Raw genomic sequence first — 21,324 nt, forward strand, 5'->3', positions numbered from 1 at the left:
CCCAATTTATCTACCTTGGCGGTGTTAAGTTTCATGTGGTTTTCTAGCTCTTGTAACTGAGGCGTTGCTCCATCAAATGCTTCAGCCTTTCCATGCAAATCCTCAAGGCTGTAAAGCAAAGCACCTTGAATCCAACCTGGATTCAAGAAGGCACCTTGAATCCAACCTGGAGTCAAACGTCGCATGTTTTGGTGACGGAGCACTGGGACAGGCTGCCCAGGGAGGTTGTGGCGTCTCCTTCTCTGGAGATATTCAAGGCCCATCTGGACGCCTACCTGGGCAGCCTGCTCTAAGGAACCTGCTTTGGCAGGGGGGTTGGGCCCGATGATCTCCTGAGGTCCCTTCCAACCCCTACAATTCTGTGATCGCATGTCGTTGATATAGAGGCAAGCTTCAGCAAACCTCAGCTACTGAGTCTCATGTCCGTGTTCCTGCAACTCCGCTGGTACCTACAGAAGTCTGTTCTAAATGAAAAAAAAGGGGGGAACATTTTTAATACTAATATCTTAATTCCTATTAACGTGTGCTGCTGGTATCTTCTTTGGTGAAGCATGAGAAGATATAAGCAGCCTGAAGTGAGAAAAAAAAAAAAAAAAAAAAAAAGATTTTCCACCATCAACATCTATTACCTTATGGGAACACACATTATGAAGTTGCTGACAAAATTAAGTGGAAGAACAGAAAAAGCTAACTGTAAAGCAACAAGTAAATATGGGAAAATGAGCATTAAGCTAACCTTCTGGAGTCCTCTGAAGGTCTATAAAACAAGACTCAGGACCAAAATCATGGGGACCCCCTTCACAACTATGCTGAGAGCAAATGCAGAGAGCCCTGAAAATTGCTGTCACCAGAAGCAGGTGCCTGTAAAATGCTTATTGCCACACCGCCGACCCTGCACTGACTTTCCAGTTATCCCCAAGCATAAGGGGATAGCTGACACACAACAGCATCCCATGAGCAAAAATGTGGCTTTGCATTGCTGCATCCTCTCCTGCAGTGTGGAAAAAGGTGGGGGAAAATGGAAATACAGAGAAAAGCATAAGATTGTTCATTTTTACTGGGTCCTGTGGGACTGGTGAAGTTTAGATGCAGCTAGTATTACAGTCTTCTGGTTTCCCCGGGTTTGCAAAATGAATAGCAAATCTGAAGGTTCATTGCAGTTTATTGCTTTTCATCTGGCCAGCAGAGCACACAGGATCAGGAGACAAAATTAATCTTACTAAACTTGTCCCAGTCAGCTTAATGACTAGTATGGCAGTGTAATCTATTAACTCCTCTTTCTGAAAATGTCAAAGATAAATTATTTTATAAACAGAAAACAAAAGTGGTGCTTTATTTTTGTAAAATTTATTTATTTTTTTCTTACAAAAAGGTTACAAAAGACAGTTGCCTCTGAGATGGTCATTTTAGGCTCCTTCTCTAGTCACTGGGAAGATATCGGCCATAATTCAGCTCTTCCTAAAAATAGCTAGTTGGAGAGGCATGGGTAAATTAAGCTACAGGCTGATAAATATCCATTCCTCCTATATATTCTTGTGCAGCACAGATAAAACACAGCAGTCATTGTGCATTCAGTACAGTAATATCTTTCAAGAGTTACAAGAAAAACGACTCGTCCCCAAATTAGCAGAGCTATTTTCTTTTTTTTTTTGCTGTTGGAGGAATGTAGAGTGGACCTTTTCACGGGGCCCGTGACTAATACAAAACAGTGAGCCAGGACTGCCACTTTTATGTCTTACCACTACCATTAACCATATTTATTTGTCTGGGTCTGGCTTCCACTGTACCAGGGACTGCACAAGCAGGGAAATGGGGCTTCCTCTGCTCTTACCATCTGCCAATAAACATCAGCATCTGCTCGGTCCTCCCGTCCAGACTTGCATAGTCCATCTACAGATTCAAGACATTAAAGAAATGATGCACAAGGACACTAAAGCACATCTTTACCTTACTCTTCAGTAAAAGCTTTAATGCCCTAAAGCCAACACAGTGCAGAAGCAGTGACACGAAAGAAGCAACAGAACAGATATTCAATACATAACGCTTCAGCTAAAACAGCAAGCTTACAGAGAGAAAATCAACAGAGGGAAGAAGCTTTAACCTTTTCCCTGCCTTTCTTCAGCCTGGAGAAGAGAAGGCTCCGGGGAGACCTTACAGCGACCTGCCGGTACCTAAAGGGGGCTACAGGAAAGCTGGGGAGGGACTCTTTGTCAGGGGGTGCGGTGACAGGACAAGCACACAAGCCATGGGGCTGGACCATGGGAATGTGCAGCATCATTGCCCTGCACAACCCCCCAGATCCTGGACTCCTGCTAATGGTGTGTTGGACTATGGGTTGTTTTCTGCTGATTCCTAAATCCCTGAAATCTGAGATTTCTGAGCCATCTTGATACAGTTACAGCAGGGATGGTGCTCCCACAGCAGCTCTGGCCAGGGCTTGCAGGGTTGATTTTATGCTCAATTTATGTTAAAAGTCAGTTCCTTGCCTCCTGAAACAGAAATGACTCAGACCTAATAATATCCATCGTCTGCTACTGTGCTCATCTCTGCTCTCGGGATTTGAAGGAGCAGTGCATAAGCTGAGCTCGGTACTGGAAGGCTGCTGTTAATATGACATTTCCTTTCTTATTTTATGTTTCAGGAAGTATGAATGGCTTCTTTCTGATACCTGCAAACACCATGTTTCTATCAGAGGTGGGACACAGGCAGCCCTAGACAAGCCCTTTGTTCATTTTATAATTCTTAATGCACAGGTACAAAAACATAAAGGACAGCAAAATGCAAGATATCAGCTATACAGTTGGAGAACTGATAAGCGAGTAAATATCCACAGAGAAAACAAGCCAAATTTTTTGGCTTTTAATTGGAACCATTCAGTTTTCAAGAGCATGCCCGTTCTGGCTGTCACACGTGATGTGACAACAAGAGAACAGGCAATTCCCCTGCTAGTCCACAAACAAAATTAAGTGTTCTCCAAACAGAGAAAATCAGTGTAATCAGTATTTCTGTGTGTTCATGGGCATACGTTCTGTTTGGAGTGAAACGTTAATGCAGTTAGCCGTGTTTGTGGTTGTCCCAAATAGAAGCTTAGCACCAAAAATATCGGAGGCTAGATGAAGATTTGGCAAAAAAGCAATCGTCAAAGCTTTTGATCTCAGTCTCTGTGGGCATGTTCTGCAATACCTGCTAAGGAACACAGCTTGTCACTGAACAGAGATCTGATTATCTGCATCTTGTCTGACCTGAGGAAGTGCAGCGGAACAAAGAGTTGGGCATTCAGATGAGCCCTGGCCTTGGATGAGAGCCCTCTGGCAGTGATGCAGTGTGGAAAGTCCCGAGATAAAGGACCCGATTTTTGGAAAGGACCAAGGAGGAGGAGTGACAATTACACCCCTGTGCCTGACTCAGCTGCCACTTGTGTGATGTGCGACCAAAGAGCCTGTGTGACTCTTCTTGTTCAATGCTGTCTTATTTAAAATCAATAACAACTTTTGAGGTAGAAACCTGCCCTTCCTATTAAGAAGGACATTGCTAGCAGGGGCTTTCATTAGCTACTACACGTATTGCTCTTCAGGAGGTTTTTCTCTCCACGGTATATAAAAGCTGGGCGGAGGATTAGGGCAAGTCGTTCTTTACTGTGCAGGTCAAGTGTTCTTCTGTTCGCTTCAGCCCATTAGTGTGAGGTTTTACTCTGGACACCCATGCATGAGAGAGCAAATTAATGCCCTATTAAGCTTCAAAGAGAATAAGGAGCACCATCTCCAGAGAGAAAGGAAAAAAAAAAAAAAGAAAAAAAAACCACTTCTGTTTACCCAAAACCTACGTAGTAGCCTGGCCAAGGACAGGTAGTGACGGCTGCCACCAGCACTGAGCAGCTTGGTGCCTCTCTGCCTGCTCTAGGGGCTGCAGCCCCTGTTCTGCTCCTGTACACATCCCTGCCACGGGATGTGCTTTGCTGCACGCAGACACAAACACGTTCCCCATTGCCATCTCCTTGTGCTCTGCTTTGGGGCCGTGGGCTTCTCTGAAACTCTGAGCTTCTTTGCTTCATTAGCTTGAGAGAAAATGTCCTAAAATTTTTACTAAAAGCCTACGCTGATGTATATTGCTCCTGTTAAGAGTCAGCTCGAGGTATTGCAGCAGGGCTGCCGTTCAAAGCCAGGACAAAGCTCGTGTAAAGCCCAGAGCTCCACCACACGCTTTGTGATGTTACATACTTGGACTAAACTTGTCATCTGGCTCAAAACTGGTCAGAAATACCACGTCACGCGCACTTTAAAGGAAATTCCACTTGAAAATAGGGGAGATGCAGAGCAAGTGACCTTGGTATTTTTATTCCCCAGTATTTTTATTCTTGACACAGCCAAGGTTCATGCATTTAGGTCCAGGAGAAATGAAATCCACAAGGTTATGCCCACTGCAAGCACAGGAACACAACACGGCGTTACTTCCTGCAGCCCCTGCTCTATTTGTGCTGCAATTTGCGTGATTACAAAGATCAAAGGGATGTAAAGCACCGGGAATATGTACACCTATTACTAAATTAAAGCAATGTAAACACTGCTCCTGGAAGGAACAATCTGACCTTATTTTGCTTTCTGCTGCTTTCGGAGCAAACACCACGTCAGCGCGGGTTGGCGCTGCAGCAGTGCCCTGTCCCGAGATAATTTCTGCAGTGGCCGTGTAGGCACAGCACCTAGCCTTCAGGTGACACCAACCGTTCTCTGTAGGGACTTTCCATGTTTTGGTGAGTGCTGGGTGAGGAGATGGCTTTGGTGCACCAGGCCAAACTGACTGGGAGTGCTGGCCCGAAGGAGACATCCCCGTCTCCAGCAGAGGCTGAGATCAGCATCGCTGTGCTGCAAATTTCCTCAGGAGGGCAAAGCCCGGGGGTTACAGCTGTGCTGCCAGGGAGAAGTGAGAACTCCCGTGAGAGCATCAGCTCAGCAAAGATGCCCGTGGCTGGTCCCAGCAGAGCCCCTGGGCCCAGGCTGTGTTCGTACAGCACTACTCTGCTTTCTTCAGGCTGCCACCTGCTCGTGTCGTCTCCAGCATCAGTTGCTCTGCACTACCACGGTAGATTTTTCTTTGTAGATCTTATAATACTTCATTAATGGAAAAAGCTATCTCACTATACCTCAGCTTGGCTTCGATGAAAAATGGTATCTTAGTAACTGGCTAATGATGAGGCGTTTCTCATACAAGAGGCGGTGAATTTGTGTCCCAGAACACCAGGACACTAGGAAAAAGCCCTAGTTCCAGCGTATCAAAAGGACAAAAAATACTGCCTATATGAATTGTAGAGACTAGTTTGAGGCCTTTATCAGAAAGGTAGGGGACACAGATAAGCTCCTTCCACTCCACCAGCTGGAATAAACCCAAGGAGCAAATGAAATAGATTCCAGAAGTTGCTGTCCCCTTCCCACACCGCACCGGCTGCGTGTGGACAGCCTGGCCACATACCCTCCTGGCTCGGAGAGACTGAATTCCTGTTATTGCCAATAAAGAGTGCAAGTTGCTGTTTGAGGAGCAGATCAAATGTCTACAACAGGGCCCTAAGCTTTCAAGTGCAATGGCTCTGTCAGCTGGGAAAGATGCTGAGGCTGGACATGGACTTTGAAACTCCTCAGACATCCTTTTCGTGTTTTATACCGACTTCGTGGAGGCAGGAGCCGAGAGAAGTTTCTTTGACATTTTCACTAAAGCCATAAATTCTTTTAGCTTAAAGCTAAAATACCAAGTAACCTGAGATATAACTGAACTTATTTTCTCTCAGCAGAGTGGAGCAGTACCTGTGAAATCGGCTGAGTGACAGCCCTGGAAATTCAATATCCCCACAGCAGTCAATTGCCTCGCTGGCGTTTTTTATCCTGCTCCAGTTAAACCAGACGGGTGAGATGCTGCTGAGACTAATGCATACTTTTACTTTCATCCAGCTGTAGCATTTTAGAGGGATCGATATAGAAGGCTTTAATATACTGAGAGCACCAGGAGAAATGAGATGAGTCCAGGAGGGACAACGCATCAGACCCCTCGGTGAGAACAAAGCCACCGTCCCCCTGCAATTAGGTTTGGGGCCAAATTCAGGCCCCTAACAACCAACCAGGCACTCTTTGTGCTATTACTGACCTGTCAATCATCCAGGCCATATTTCTTTAGCATTTCCACGTGCCAAGGTATATCTAGACTGCAAATGCAGTGGAGGACACCATTCTTCCTACGAACACCTTGGTGAAGGCAGCAGGGCTGCGTGCAGACAGCACTATGAGCGGGTGCCAGCCCCGTGCCTGACCCAGGACCTGGATCCTGCTCACACCTACACAAATGCTGCCTCCCCCGTCATGTTCCCCACTGTTCATTGCTCCCCCCAATATACTGCCCCTCCTGCTTGCCCCCACTACAGCTCTAATCCACCAGTGGGCTTACACAGGCACTTTTTCAGCTCAAACGGGGAAAGGTGGTGTGCCAGTAAAAGCCAGTTTCTGCATGCTGACTTCCTGAAACAAATACAGGTTCCTACAGATGTGCCAATTAGCCTTAATTTCAATATAAAGTGAAACTAGTGGTCCAAGTCTGGATGGTGTAGCACTCTGCTTTGACTGCTGGATCTTTGATGCCGAAGCATCTTGCAGCAAAATCGCCCATTCATAATACACAGAAATGATACACGTGCTGCTCTTTCATAGCAAACTTCAAATTAAAGCCAGCGGGTAAGCCACAGGGAATCAACATATGCATCCATATGACACAGTAAAGCCTATAGATAAATAAACATTAGTTAGGATTTGAGGCTTCACCTGAAGAACAGAAAAATGACTCTGCAAGCACTGAAGGCCATGAACTCCACCTCACCGGAGACGGACCTGCCATGCCAGCCTCAACATGCCTGAGCAGGAGGGGGCAGTCACAGCGTAGTTAGGAAATTTGTTGCCCCCCCTCACTTGTGTTCTGCCAAGCGAGCCCTGCCTTAGCAGATGGGCTCTCAGCTGCTCTGTCCTGGAGCTGCAAGGCTCAAATTTAAGCTTCCAGCTGGAAGCAACACTGCAATCACTGGGATAACCATGTAGCAGGTACTAAAGCTGCCTGGTATTTGTGCAACTTGAGATAACCCATTTACAATTATCTTCTCCATTCTCAGGTTAAAGCTTTACAATAAAGGAGCTGTTTCATCTGAACTGATGAAATCTGTTCGATTCCCTTGTTTATTCGCCTCTGTTTTCGTGGCAGCCTTAAAGCTGCTACACCAGCATACGTGCCAGATACGCAAAGGCAGCGCAGCACAGAGCACCAGTGCAGTAATTGTGTTATTTCAGCACAATTTAAAACACTGGTCCCAATCTAGACTTAGAAAAATGGACATGACATAGAAAAATTTACCAGTTTTGCTTGAATTTCTGGCTTCCTAGCGCATAACGTGTCCAAAAAACTTGCACACTTTTGAAATCCAGAGGACGCATGCATGTTGGCAGACAGTGTAAGCAGCACGTGGCTCACCAACATCCCAAGCAGCCAGATTTTTTCGGGCAGCCTGTACATACACCAGCAGGTAGCATCAGGAAAAAAGCAAGCTGCTTTCTCTTCAGACAAGATGACACTGCAGCTTTTGTAAAATAAATGAGGTCATTCACAAGAAAACAAACAGGAGATGGCCTGCAGTGGTGCAGTCTTTCTGCGCTACCCAAGACCTCATAAGGGATGTATCCAGAGATCACTGTGCTGATTTACTTGTGAGTTTAGCTTGTGGGTTTTTTAAGGATGTGGGTCTAAGATATAATCTGCCATAACAGAGGCAGTGCACCACAAATAATGCTATTCAAGTACTTAGACAAACTACAAGATGGGGGGCACAGGGGTGCCTCGGAGCACCAGGCATCTCACAGGGCTGACCTGTGCAACCAGGTCTGGCTCCGCATCCTTTCGGCAGCTGTGTGCATGGGATCTGAACCATCGGTGCTCCCAGCACAGAGCTCACTGCCTGCTGCTGGTCCCCTGCATCTGCCAGAGGAAACGATCAACAGCAAGTGGGTAACCTTGAGGGAAGATTATAACCAGTCTGGATCCCCCTGCAGATAAGCGAGATGAAGCAGGTGAACACGTTATGTGAAGAGGCACAAGATGAGGGAGTCAGGGATTGAGACAGTCAGGGACTGAATCTAAATTTGCAGAGAAACAGGAATTTATAAAAAAGAAATGGAGATCTTCCCCATCTCCATTTCTGCTACTGTTGTGGAGAACATTACAGTACATATATGGGGAGTTTTGTCAGTTTGCCATTTCGAGACACTTGCCTTCTGGAAGCTCTTCCATCCTTCAGGTACGATTAAGCTGTGGTTAAGGCAAGGAAATACAGCATTCATTTCATCACCAAACTTTCCTTCTCTTCTCAGTTGCTTGATAACTCCCCAGCCTGGCTATCTGCAATCCCTAAACAGCACCAAACAAAGAAAATCTCATACATACCGGTTGTTCCATGATAGTACTTTTCCCGAGTTGAGTACCGCAGCCCGCCAGGCCAGACTGGCTGCCCAAGCAGCCGAGCAGGCCATGAAGAGGGAAATGAAAGCACGCTGTGGAAGATGGCCCACAGCAGATGTGTAATAGATAAGTGCACAGGGAGATAAATCAACCCCTAGAGCAATAGGAACAGAGAAAACATTTAAACCCATAAATCATCTATCCGTATCTAGCTGTCCCACAGCTAGCAGACACTGACGGTCATTAGTTTAGCCAGCTAATTAACCTTAGCTTGATGTTCGGTGCCCTGGTGGTCCTAGTGATGCCCAGCCTAGGGGCAGAGTGGATCGTACACCCTGCTGGTGTGCTCAGGGTGTAACTGCTCCCAGGTGGGAGATCCAAAAGGGAGCCCCCCAGCCCTGGTCAGGTCACCAGGGGATGCTCATCAGCCTCCCAAGTTCCTGCAGTTTTTTCATCTATCACATTTCTTTTATTGCCTTGGTGATGCCCTTGCTTTCTCTTGCCCTCTTCTGATTGCTGCATGTGTAAAAAAGCCTTGGAGCTTATGGGAACACGCTGAGGCCCAGCTACGACAAAGTCCCTGCCTGACATCAAAATGGTCTCTTCTTGTGTTGTGCTGTGAAGTTCTTTGCATTCCTCAAGTTGTTCAGGCACTGGGTCTCAAAGTATTACTTCAGCATCTTAAAAAAAATCCTCTGGTGACATTCATTTCTCTGCCTCACACGTGGCCAGGTCTGCCATTCATTCACACTGCCTGCACTGCTGCTGCCACTGGGGGCTGCCCCGGAACACCCTAAGCCAGGTGTCCAGAAGGGAGAGAAGATGCCCCAAGCTGCAGCATCAGCCCAGGTGCTGTGTGGGCAGAAACACTGACCTGAATCCCCTCGGCATCTGTCCCTCCGGCGCTGTCACCTGGTGGGTGCCTCCCTGAGCCCCACGCGTCGCTGCCGGGCAGGGCTTGTCAGCAACCTGAACGGGGTGAGAAGAGAAAGCTTTGGGGCGTGCACTGGGCTTTGAACTGCTCCTGGCAAACCAGTTGTGGGTGGTGTCTCGCTGTCGGTGGTTTGCAGCCCATGACAAGGCAGAGCTGTGGTTAGCAGACAGGCTTTCCGGACTCCTTGGCTTGGAGCAGGCCAGATTTCCTCTCTTCCATACGGATATCACAGATGAAAAAATGTTTACTGCTAACTCACCAGCTGCTGTAAACTATTCCTCACTTCAGTAACTTTCTAATTAGTAGAACTGGAAATGGCTAAACTGTAATGCCAAGCTATCATACAGCTTCAGGCAAAGAATCTGAAGTGAAAACTAAATACCAAAACTAAGGGAATGGCATCTTCTGTAAACCCCAAAATATATCTAAGGTGGCTTTCCGAAGACATTAGTACTACTATTCGTACTATTAGTACTACTAGTAGTACTATTAATACTAATTAATTAGCAACTACTAATATTTCAAGAATGAAATGAAGTGCTTTAGGAAGTAAAGGTGGACAAGCTGTTTTCCTTCTTTAAGAGCTTGATCTCATTTTCCTAGCTCCCTGTAAAGTTTGAAGCAGAAAGACACCTCGTGCAGGAGAGGTTACTGTGTGAGACAAAAAGACTGCTAGAATCTGCCAAGTTTCAGGAAATGTCTTTCCCTCCAGGGCTAATGCAAAAATAAAATAAGCAAAACAGACACCCACACCTTTTTTTTTTTCTATATTAATTGGGGCTGTCCAAGTGAGCATTTCAGTTGCCATCTCTGCCCTGCATCTTCCTGCACTGAACCCTGCCCTCCTAGTCCTCTCTCTCAAGCTTTTTTTTTATGGGATACAATGGGAGTTTTATTGAAAATTGAACATTCGCCACTGAGGAGAAGAATAAAGTAAACAGCCATAACTCGCAGGATGAGGTTACCTCAGTAGCTTCACGCAACTTGGCAGAATGCTCATTTTTTGCGCTGTGGATAAAGCAGGGTTTTTAATGACTGATTTTATCCATTACCAAGGGCAGATGCAAAACGAATGGAATCCTGTTTCCAATGCGAGCAGTGTCCAAACTCTTACTGACGTGAAATGGAGTCATAAGCACTTGACCCTCGGACAAACAGCCATAATTTTAGTTGGATTACTGCTTTCCATGGTATTTTGAAAGGTTCTTATTCCACAGGGCAGTTGTGGTCCAACAGAGGCGACCTCAGGCTGTGAAAGTGATGAGGACAGAAGGGATGTGTTTTCTGTCCTCTCCTACAATGATCCCAGATAACTAGCAGTTCTCCAGGTGCAAAAAAGGTCTGAAACTAGCTTGTGCCTCCCCTAGCACAACCACCTTTCGTCAAGAAGTTTAAGAAGACTGTAAATTGGGAAGCGTGATTGGGAAGATCTCTCTCATTCTCTTCATTTCCCTGCTGCACTCTCAAGCTCTCTCTTGAGCTTGTACTAAAAGCATCAGCCAGAACAAGGATGGGAATGGAATGGAAGGCTGCAGCAGAAGAGACAGAGGAGGTGGTGGCAACTTTGGCTCTTCTTGTCTTGCAGGGGCAGAAGTAGGGACAAGCAGATAAAGCCCAGGATGCAAGCTTCAGGTCACAGCTTTGCACACCTGGAGTACTCTCTGGGAATCAAATCCAAGAGCAACTTTCCCTTTCCAGTTACATCAGTGAAATATATTTTTTTAATTCTTGTTATTATTTAAAGTACTTTTGAAGAGTGGGAGAATACACTTAATATCTGTGTTTAGGAATAGATTCAACATAATGGCAGCAATTTTATATTTGCAATAAGAAGCCACTGTGAATGAAGAGTAACTCAGCACCATTCAGGCTCTTCCTCCAAAAATTCGGTGCAGAAAATATTCCTCACCACACTGAACAGGCTGGGCAGTGAACAGCAAACCTGTGGCTTTTTTTATGAATATGCCTGGTGGTGCTCAATGAGAGCTTGAACCCAGCACAAATTCTGCTGTACTTAACCTGACTCATTTTTTCACAGCGCAGACATACTGAGTGAGGTCTTTGTGTTCATAGTCCATCTCTGAGGAATAAAGGAATGGAAATCTTCAGGGCTACCTGGTAATATAATCTTCACAAATAAATCACTAATGCTGTTTCTTCCTGGACTTAGCATCCCATCATCCAAAACGCCTAGAATGTTTTTTACTCTGGTGTCAAATTTGAGGACGTAAATGCTGAGCCGACTTCCATAACACATACAGCCAAGCCACGGGCTGATTAACTTCAAAAGATGGTTTAATAAACAATAGGGAAAATACAAGATGCTCCAGGTTTCAAGTTTTGCACTGCCTTTTGATAGTAATTAAAAGGATATTACTAAAATCCTACGTGTCACTAAAATAATGTACAATTTGAACTCTCTTCACAGAATTTTAACCCATACAATTATATAATTCCAAAGACCTGAAATCCCTGAAGGACTTTACTGGTTTAGGGCAGTATTGACTTCTTAAGAGAAAACTGCCCACTGTACAGGGCTCCTGGTTTCCAAATGCTTCCTGAGCGCTCTGAGCACCTCACTGCTGAATCCCCGCAGCTTCCGAAGCCTCCCGAGGACCAGGTTTTCTCTTACTCGTCTCGGAGTCTTTGCAGTGAGGCCCTCAGGAACAGCAGCAACTGTAAGGCACAACATCTGCAGAATTTAGCAGAGGCATAGGTACTGTGGCCTCAGGTATCACTTCCAAACTGGCCTCAGGAGAAAGCACAGGAGTATACGGAGCATAACTGATAAACAGTCAGTTACAAGATATATTTGAATTATTCAAATAACCCTTTTTTTTTTTTTCCTGATTAGAAATAGGTGTTTAGACTTGGATCCTGGTTTATCTTTAGTTAAGTACCACTTAAATCCATGTTAAGTCACCATGTTCTCTTGAACAGATTGCAGATTGAGCCAGCTCTATGCTTCCTACAAGGGACTGTTTACACTCTGAAAACAAATACCATTTTATATGATTGCTGGATAAAGAGTGAGTTTAAAACTCATCAAGCATAACTCACATCTTACTTAAAAGTCAGCAAACAAGCTTGAACAAATGGTACCCGATGTTTGGTAGATAAATATTTCCACCCGTTTCCACCGCCCACAGTCCAATCACGGTTGGAAAACCAGCAAAAAAACATTTCCCATCTTGGGCACAGGTAAACAAGCAGTTGGTTTACAAAAGTTAAATGGAGTGGTGACACAGCACAAACCACCTGAAGGAAAAAAAAAAAAAGCAAGCACTGCAGCACTTACCACATCCTGGGGAAGGGGGGTGGAAGTTTCAAGAGAAGTGCTGAAACTTACTCAAAACTCCCCACTACGTGAAACAGATGAATAAAGAGAGAGGTCATCAATCACCTTTGCTGCAAAAAACGTTGAGAAATTTAGGGGAAAAAGGTTTGGGGCTCTTTGTCTTTTGTTGCTCGGTTGAAGGCGTCAATAAACAAGCGTGAAAAAAGCTGCAGCTAAAAGAGTCGCTCTACGTGCTGAACACCAACCCCAATCTCTGTTACACTTTGAAATTTAAGAAAAAAAAACTCCGAGGACTTTCAAATTCTCTGTAGGTGAAGGGAGAGTTTGTTGGATGGTTTCGTTGTTGTTTTAAATGACATTTTTTCCAGCAGACATCCAACTTCAATAAATGCTCCTTTTCATAGTGAAAATAACCCAGTACAGCCTCTCCTGCGAAAATATTTTTCCCCTGGCACAACCAGGTCTCATTCCTAACCTCAGACAGTCTGACTAATTTGAGAACAATAAGCCACTTCTCTTGATTAAAAGGTGGAAAACATGAAAAGAATTTTTCTTTAAAAATTGGTTTTCTACAGCTACCCTTCATAACACGCAAAGAAATACAAAAATAGGGTCATTTCGTGCTACTTCCTTTCTGTAATTTTATTGAGTGTTAATCTACATGATTAATACAAAGTTACTCCACTCTATGAAGATGAAGAGACTTTACAGTATAAAATTCCCTGAGACACGTTATGTAACTGAAAGGATCACAGTTCTCTACTCCACTTATAATCAAAGGGTGATATCAATTCTTCTCCTTCCGAAAAACAGAACATAATCATCTTCCTTTCTCTCCCTCCTCCCCAACATTTTAATACACGGAATAAAACAGTTTTTTTCAAAATGTGTTACAAAAGATTTGTCTATTTAGAATAGAAGATAACTTGCTTCATTTTCATAGACCCACTGTATATGCTTGTATATGCTTACATGAACTGAGATAAACAGTAAAAAGAAAAAAATGGATAAATCAAAGAGAGAGATTCTATTAACCTGACACTTGGCTGTTAGTGTTAATGTTATACTTAGATTTCTACTTTAAAAATTATCAAAATCAGTTTTATGGGAGCATTAACCATTGGCAGAGAAACAGACGACCGTGCAATGAAGAGCATGCCTTTGCTTTAAAGAATCCCTTGGAACTGTTTAAATGAAAGCGCAGCAGTAAGTAGGGAGCACCTCTACTGCACTCTGCATTGAGCTGATCGTCTTCTCTGCTTTCCTGATAAAATCTCTGCAGCAACTCTGGCATGACCAACAGCCACGTTCATGAAGTACTTTTACCCATCTTCCCTTCCACAAAAGCAGGAGAGAATAAAAACAGGAGCCACCAAGATCTGAAGGCGTAGATCTCTGCAAATTATTCACAAACTGTATCATTATTTCAGATTTTTTTTTCAGCAATCTTTAGTTCCGTGCTTACCTAATCATGGGAACATGTAATTTACAATAAATTACAGTAGGCTGTCAGCTGATGGCTCCAAGCACCTAACCTGACATTCCTTATTGCTCACATCAAGTGTAATCCTAATCTAACCTAAATAAGACTCGCAAATGGCAACAAACTGACCTCTCTCTAATTTGCAATTAACTCATCTTTCCCCACCTGTTCTGTGTCCATGATTTTACTCCAAGTGAAGTCTCTGGATAATTTCATGGCCTTAAATAGGAGCAGGATGAAACCCTTAATGATTTTTACAGCACTCTTGTAGGTTATCATTTTTTTTGCCACCAAATCTTACAGCTGCAAAGGGCAGGAAGGGCTGAGGTTCCTGTGGATCAGTAACTGCAACTGAAGACCCTCTCTGGATTTCAGTATGCAAGATTACAAATAACCAAAAAGTAACCACACACTGACCGCTCCAAAGATCTTAGTCCAGCAGGATGGCAGAGTCTAAAAGGGAACGCCTCCTGTAAATGTTCTGGGTAGGCAGTGCACAAGGAAGTTTTAGCCTAGAAAACTAGTTATACATTAAAAAAAAAAGGCGGAAGAAACCTTCAAAACCAAAGATAAGAAATCCTTCCTCTCCCTTTTCATATACTTCCCTCATACAACCTGTATTTAACAACGGTTTAGATTGTATTCTCTACAGTAATTTCCCTTCTGGAAGGTAGTGATTTGAGACTTGGACTTTGGGATTTTTGTTGTAATTATTGTTTCACAAACAGAGAGCTAGCATTCTGAGCAGTCTGTCACCTGGCAGAATTTTTAAAAATCCATGCCATACACCAACGCATTTGCTATACAATAAGACATTTGAATGATACTAGAGAAGTAAGTTAGCCTTTCTGTATACATATTAAATACAGTAATAAAAAACCCTGCGGTTCTGAGCCTTTCCCTGCTTTTTCCTATATGGCAGTAATTTTGCAGAGAAAAACATGCAGACTCCTGTAAACATTTTCAAATTCCTGAAAAAAGGGAGGGCGGAAACATTCCAACTTTATTTCTACATTCTGTCTTTTCCTGTACTTGCGGCTCTTCTCTGCCTTCATACAGGACAAATGTGCTCATGGTTTGGGTAAGGAGTGGAAGAAATACTTTATATCATCTGAGCTGTTGGTTCCACTCACACCCAGACCCTTCCATACACTTTTTCCTAAACGGAATTTTTATTTGGCTCAAGGAATTGTTATTTGGCTGCTGCAATTTAGCACTGCTAAAAAGTGCTACCGTATCATCACATTCTTACGTTCAACACTTGCGGCTCAGCATTTGTCGGCAAATAACTTTGATTTTCTTAATAATCACTGTTAAAAGTATTTGCTTTTGTCTTTGGAATGCAGAAAGCCAGCACTGATCACGTATCCCCTATAAGCAGAAGAAAGTTTCACAGACCAGGAAGCTGTCATAGCTGACAAAATTGGTTTCAGCTGTACAGCCGAGGAACTTGGCATGTTTTATTTACATTTAGCTGTGCACAACTGCGAAGGTTTCAGATCTGCATGACTTCTGGAACTTTAATTAAACTTTGCTCTTGAAGAATCCTCTTGCCTGATGTTTCTCTGTACTTTCAGGATTTTGCCCTGTAGTAAAAATCTTCATTTTGTCATTTTTTATTTTTTTTTTTCCCCAGCTTATTTACGTACATCTCTCTCACAGATGACAAACTTTGCTAAGGTGGTGATCTCTGCGAGATGCAGCCTTCCTCATGCCTTAGTGAAGGCTGCTGCTCAGAGAGGCTGACCAAGCAAGCCTCACCCACCAGGAACATCAGCTTTCAAACCAGCTGGCCAGATTTCGTACCGTCTTGACTTGATTCCCAGCTGTCCTCACAGCCTCGCAAACCCTGCAGTAATGCTCGTCCCAGAAAGAAGTGACGTGGACCTCGTACTTCTTCCGCCAGGCAAAATACCTCCTGTAGTTAGGCTTGTTTTTATCGAGGAATTTCAGGTAGGTGGCCAGCAGCCTGGGGCTGGGGAAGTCATCGACGTGGATGAAGGAGTTGGCAGGGATGAAGCGCTCGTAGTTGGCCCTGCGGGGACCGAGGACGACGGGCACGGCGCTGGCGGCGAAGGCGTTCCTCCAGAGCTTCTCGGTGATGTAGTCGGTGTGCTGCGAGTTCTCGAAGGCCAGGTAGAACTTGTAGGCTGACACCGTCTTCACCACGCTGCCCTCCACCAGCGCCAGCCCCTGCGCCCCGTACACGTCGATGGCCAGGTGCTCCTTCAGCTGCCGGTAGTAGTGCACCCGGGCGTGCTCCTCATTCCAGTTACTGATCACCCACGCCACCAGCCTCGTCTTGCGGGGCAGCACGAAGGGCCGGGGCTCCGGCAGCGCGTAGAGGTACCCGTAGGGCACGAAGACGTCCGAATCCCTCCGGTAGGACATGGTCCAGTTGAAGACGCCGCCCAGACCCCGCAAGCCGGGGGAATGCGAGGGCGACTCGAAGTTCATCCACACCCAGAGCTGGCGCGGGGGGCGAGGCGGGGGCCCTCGGGGCAGCCCCTGGGCTCCGTGCAGGGCCAGGTCGCGGTGGTGGAAGAGCACGGCCCTTGCCTCGCCCAGCCGGCCGCGGTCGGCGCTGAGGCGGCAGCCCGTCACGTTGTAGCGCCGCCGGCAGTCTGCGGGGCGCCGGGGGCGGCCGAAGGGCTCCCACCACAGCAGCACGGTCACCTCGTCCCCCGCCCGGCCCGTTGTCGGGACCCGGGGCTGCGGCTGCCGGAGGCAGGCGAACAAAGCGAGCGCCGCGCTCAGCAGCCCGGCCGCCAGCGCCCAGCGCCGCCGCCACAGCCGCCGCCATCTCCTGGGGCAGCTGCGGCGGGGGCACGGCTCCATCGCCCGCTGGGGAGCCGCGGGGCCGCCCAGCGCATGCTGCTGCTGCTGCTGCTGCTGCTGCTGCTGCTGCCGCCGCCGCCGCCTCCTCCCCTCAGCGGCCAACCCCTGCCCCGCCGCCGCCCCTCCCGGCCATGCCGGCCCGCTCCCGCCCACAGCAGCCGGCCCTGCCCGCCGCCCCGTGAGGAGAGGGGCTCCCCCGAACCCGGATTTTCCTATTTCTTCATGATTTTGGGGTTGGGGCCGGCAGAAAGGGCTCTCCCCCACTGCCCACGCCCGCCGTTTCCCTGGGAGTACTTGGGAAGAAGGGGGGCGGGGGGGGATCTTTTCGAGCCCTCTCGGTTTCGAGGGTGAGGTCGAGCAAAGTCTTGAATAAATCGGTTACTGAGCGAAAGGGGGAAAAAAATAAAGGAAGAGACGGCAGCCACAGCAGCTTTGACTTCCTGCCAAGTCATCAAACGGTTTCAAGCACCTCTAAAAGGACTATCAAATTGGGAAAGTGTGTATATATATATGTGTGTGTGTATATATTTTATATATATATGTATTATATATTATGTAGTCGCTTTAATTTTTTTTAGGACTACATATGTTTTCATTTAATTTTTAAATCTCACTGCTATTTAAAAAAGTCCATGGTTACTAGAAAATCGCTTTTCCAAACTCAGTTTAACACAGAAAGTGTGAAAAACCTGATCAGATAGGCCTGAGATGTTTTCCACAGTCATTTGTTTCAGCAAACCAAGAGTTCATCGATTCAGAGAATATTTGTACGGAGCTGGAGGCAGCTCTAATGCAATGCACTTTTGTACCCACAGCTATAGATCCAAGGACCTCTCATAGACATTCACCGAGGGCAGCAAAGGTACATGGGGCGTAGATTCTCATCTACCATTTGGGTTGCCGCACAATGTATCCATACCACATAGGTCAAGACTCTGCGACTCGTCTCTGTGTTAGTAAAGAAAGCAATTCAAGCCCATTTATGCCCCAAAATACAGAATGGTTGCAGGTGAGGTTGCTGTTAGATTAGCAACTAGGTCATGTGTGTCCATAAACTTATTAATTGTACATGAAAACACTTGCAGACTTCCACAGTCCATGATCTAAGCACTCATAAAAAAAAATAAAAAATACACCAACAGCTGTGGTTACAGAAAACATTTTACTGCCTCTGCTGTAACCCCCAGTGCTGGCTGGAAGGGATCTCTGGAGGTCACTACTCCACCCTCCTGCTCAGAGGAGGACCACTGTCAGCATCAGCTACGTTGCTCACTTAGGTGCTGGCTTGACTAGCGGCAAGAAGTTGAAAATATTCTAGGACTGAGACTCCACAACACCTTTGGCAGCCTGTCCCAGTGCTGCGCCACCCTCTCAGTGAAGAATTTTTTCCTGCTGTTCAACCTGTAATTTCTGGCTGTTATAGCCCCTTGTTATATCCAAGGACAGAACAGCTCCATCATCTTCGTAACACCTTCAGGTAGCTAGTTGTTGGCTGCTATTAAATCATCCCTTTGCCTCCTTTCCAGAAGACTAAACAAGACCGCCTCCCTCAACCTCAGTTTGTGTGCTGTAGGACCCCTCATCATCTTGGTAGCCTTCCACTGGACCTTCTCCACATTCTCAACCTCCACCTCAAACTGGGAGGCTGGAAAGTGGACACAGTACCAGCTGTGCCCCCACCAGTGCTGAGTGCAGGGGGACAACTTTTCTCAATCCACTGCACATACACCTGATGTTGCCCAGCATATGGCTTGCTTTCCTTTCAAGGAGGGCTCACGTTTTACTTGCTGTTCACCCGGTCCCTCACAGCGTGGTTGTTTATCAGCCAGTCAGTTCCTAGCCTGTACCAGTGCACGGGGCTTTTCTGTTGTACATACAGAACTTCGTATTTCCTCTCGCTGAATTCCCCAAGATTTCTGCTGGCTCAAACCAAGCTTCTCCAGTCCTCTCTGAAGTTGTCCAAACCAGCATGACAATCCCCTTTTCTAATTTAGTATTGTCTTCAATATAGTGTGCTAGCCAACAGTAGTAAAATAAAACAATGATGCAATAAACATAGGACCTGCCTTGACAAACAACACTGATTTTAGTCACAAAACAGGGATCTGGGAAAATTATTTTAGAAAACTGCAAGCATGTAGAAATACTTTGCTAACAGATTCAAATCCTCTGAGTGCATGAGCTGTACTTGGAATCACTCAGTCCAGAACCCATCCAATATAATGAACCCTACCTAAAATGAGCACAATCCCTGGCATGCTTCAATGAAAGACATAAAGTGGTCAACAACTCTACAGTAAATAATGTTGTTTCTTTAGCTGCTTCTGCAGGTAACGTGAGAAATTTGGGACCCATAAAAATCAGTGGGAGAGCTCAACTGACTTCTGTGGAATTATGATTCACCCAATAAATTTGATTGTATGAGCCACAATGGCACTTGTTTTCCTTCAAGAACATAAATTTGATATATGAGTTTGGAGGAAGCTAAACCAGATATTACTTGCCTAATCAAGTTTTCATTTCTGGTCTTGCAGATTTGTTGGTAAGCTATTCCAGTTCCACAACCCAGCCAAGTAGAATCCATTGATCATGCCAGGCCCAATCCTGCACATAGTGAAGTCAACAACAACGTTGTCTTTCATTCAGGTTTATGAAATGTTTCAGGACAACTCAACATGGAAGTTCTTATAAGACAATTAGTGACAACTTTGAAAAAAAAAAAAAAAAAAAAAAACAAGAGGAAACATGACTATGTCCCTTGCACCCTTTCTTTCGCAAATTGCACCTCAACCGGAGCTAGGAACGTGGGGACTAGAGCAGCACTTTTCTTTACAAAATTTCTTTTTCATAAAGAGAGGGTTTTTTCAAGCAGCTTTGTTCACTCTGACTTGGGAAACACACCCACTGATGCTGATGGGAAGTACAACGTGATGAAGGCCGAGTAGCATTACCAGATGCCTGCAGATATCCCAGCGGAAACAGACCTGATCTTGTCTGCTTTTGAAGGTCAGCCAGCCCAGGCTGTCGCTCTGTGGCCCGAGGACCACACAGACTTCTCGGTACAGTATACGCAAATTGGAGATCCGTGGTTGAACCACTCCGTGGAAATGGCAGTAAGCTCCACTGTTGCTGATAGACAGGAATTTAAAATCAAATGCCGTCTGTTAGTAATGAGGTTGTTGCAAAATAAAAAACATTTTGCTTATTTGAAGGCTAAATGTTTGCAGTTTCTAACAGCAGTTAATGTTTTTGCCTAGAGCTTCCCAGCTGGCTTCCTCTTGTACTCTGACTCACTCTATTTTGTCACACATGAGAAGTATTTAGGCCTAGAAGACTCTTTGAAGTTACTTGTCAACTCTCTTGAAAACATGGTTTAAAAGGTACCAAAGGATGCTTTATTTTCAGCCACAGCTATCAAGTCAGACGTCCTATCAACCAGGGAAACCCCATGCAGGTGTTTTTTTATCCTGAAAGAATGTGCCCAGCTTCAAGGAGAGGCAGAAATTACCTGATACCAAAATGACACTTAAGAATGACTTTGAAATCTCTTATCATAAACAGTCCCTGTAGTTTCAGTGCAAGCTTCTGCCAGGTAAGGCCCTAAATCCTGTGTGAAAAAGAGTGATAAAAGTTCTGTTCTGTATAAATTGCATGCTGTATTTTAGTATAAAAATTAAATGCCTGCAGTTTGATTAACTAATGTTTCACGTTGGGGATTATGATCTTTCTGCTTGGAAGTTTAAAATTCTGAAATATAACTAGAGATAAAAGATTCAGTTGAAAGCTGATGCCTGCCTCACTGGATGAACAGCTTCTGAACAGTCAAGCCCACATGACTGCACACGCAGCAAATGTGATGTTAAAATATTCTGCCTGGCTATACAGATCTATTTGTGACTGAGCAGCGCTGTACTAAAACTATGTGAAGTTGACGTTTCCAGGACAAGGCACGGGCACGAACAGATGTGCTGTGCACACCATGGAGGAAGGATCCCGTCTCTTCTACCTTCCAGTGCAGCATGCATCTTTGTTCACCAGTGTAGATCAGAACCAAAATCAGAGCAGGAAACTTTCCTGCCAAAACCAGGTGATCCTCAGATAATTTGACACGTGTGTGTGTGTACCAGCAAGCTGGAGTTTGGCTCTGTGGGTAGTTGCTAGCAGTTATCATGGATTTCAATCTGTCTTGTTTTTTGAAGTACTGGACTGCATCGTAAGCAGCACCCGCGGCAGGAGCAGTGACTCGTGGCCATCTGTACAGAACAGGCAAACGCCTGCTCCCAGGGGAATGCTCTG

At 45.4% G+C, this 21,324-nt stretch overlaps 1 protein-coding gene across 1 annotated transcript; it reads right to left on the bottom strand.

Moving 5' to 3' along the window:
• Window positions 1-13,332: 13,332 nt before the first annotated feature.
• Window positions 13,333-17,118, bottom strand: FUT4 (fucosyltransferase 4). The gene has a single exon (XM_035542708.2). The coding sequence runs from the start codon at window positions 17,026-17,028 to the stop codon at window positions 15,964-15,966; it is 1,065 nt and encodes a 354-aa protein (XP_035398601.1). The 5' UTR covers window positions 17,029-17,118; the 3' UTR covers window positions 13,333-15,963.
• Window positions 17,119-21,324: the final 4,206 nt, after the last annotated feature.

Source organism: Cygnus atratus, chromosome 1 (genome assembly GCF_013377495.2).
Source record: "Cygnus atratus isolate AKBS03 ecotype Queensland, Australia chromosome 1, CAtr_DNAZoo_HiC_assembly, whole genome shotgun sequence".
NCBI lineage: Eukaryota > Metazoa > Chordata > Aves > Anseriformes > Anatidae > Cygnus > Cygnus atratus.

Excerpts from the sequence above, each read along its gene's own strand:
- FUT4 (XM_035542708.2), bottom strand. The coding sequence starts at position 17,028 with ATGGAGCCGTGCCCCCGCCGCAGCTGCCCCAGGAGATGGCGGCGGCTG.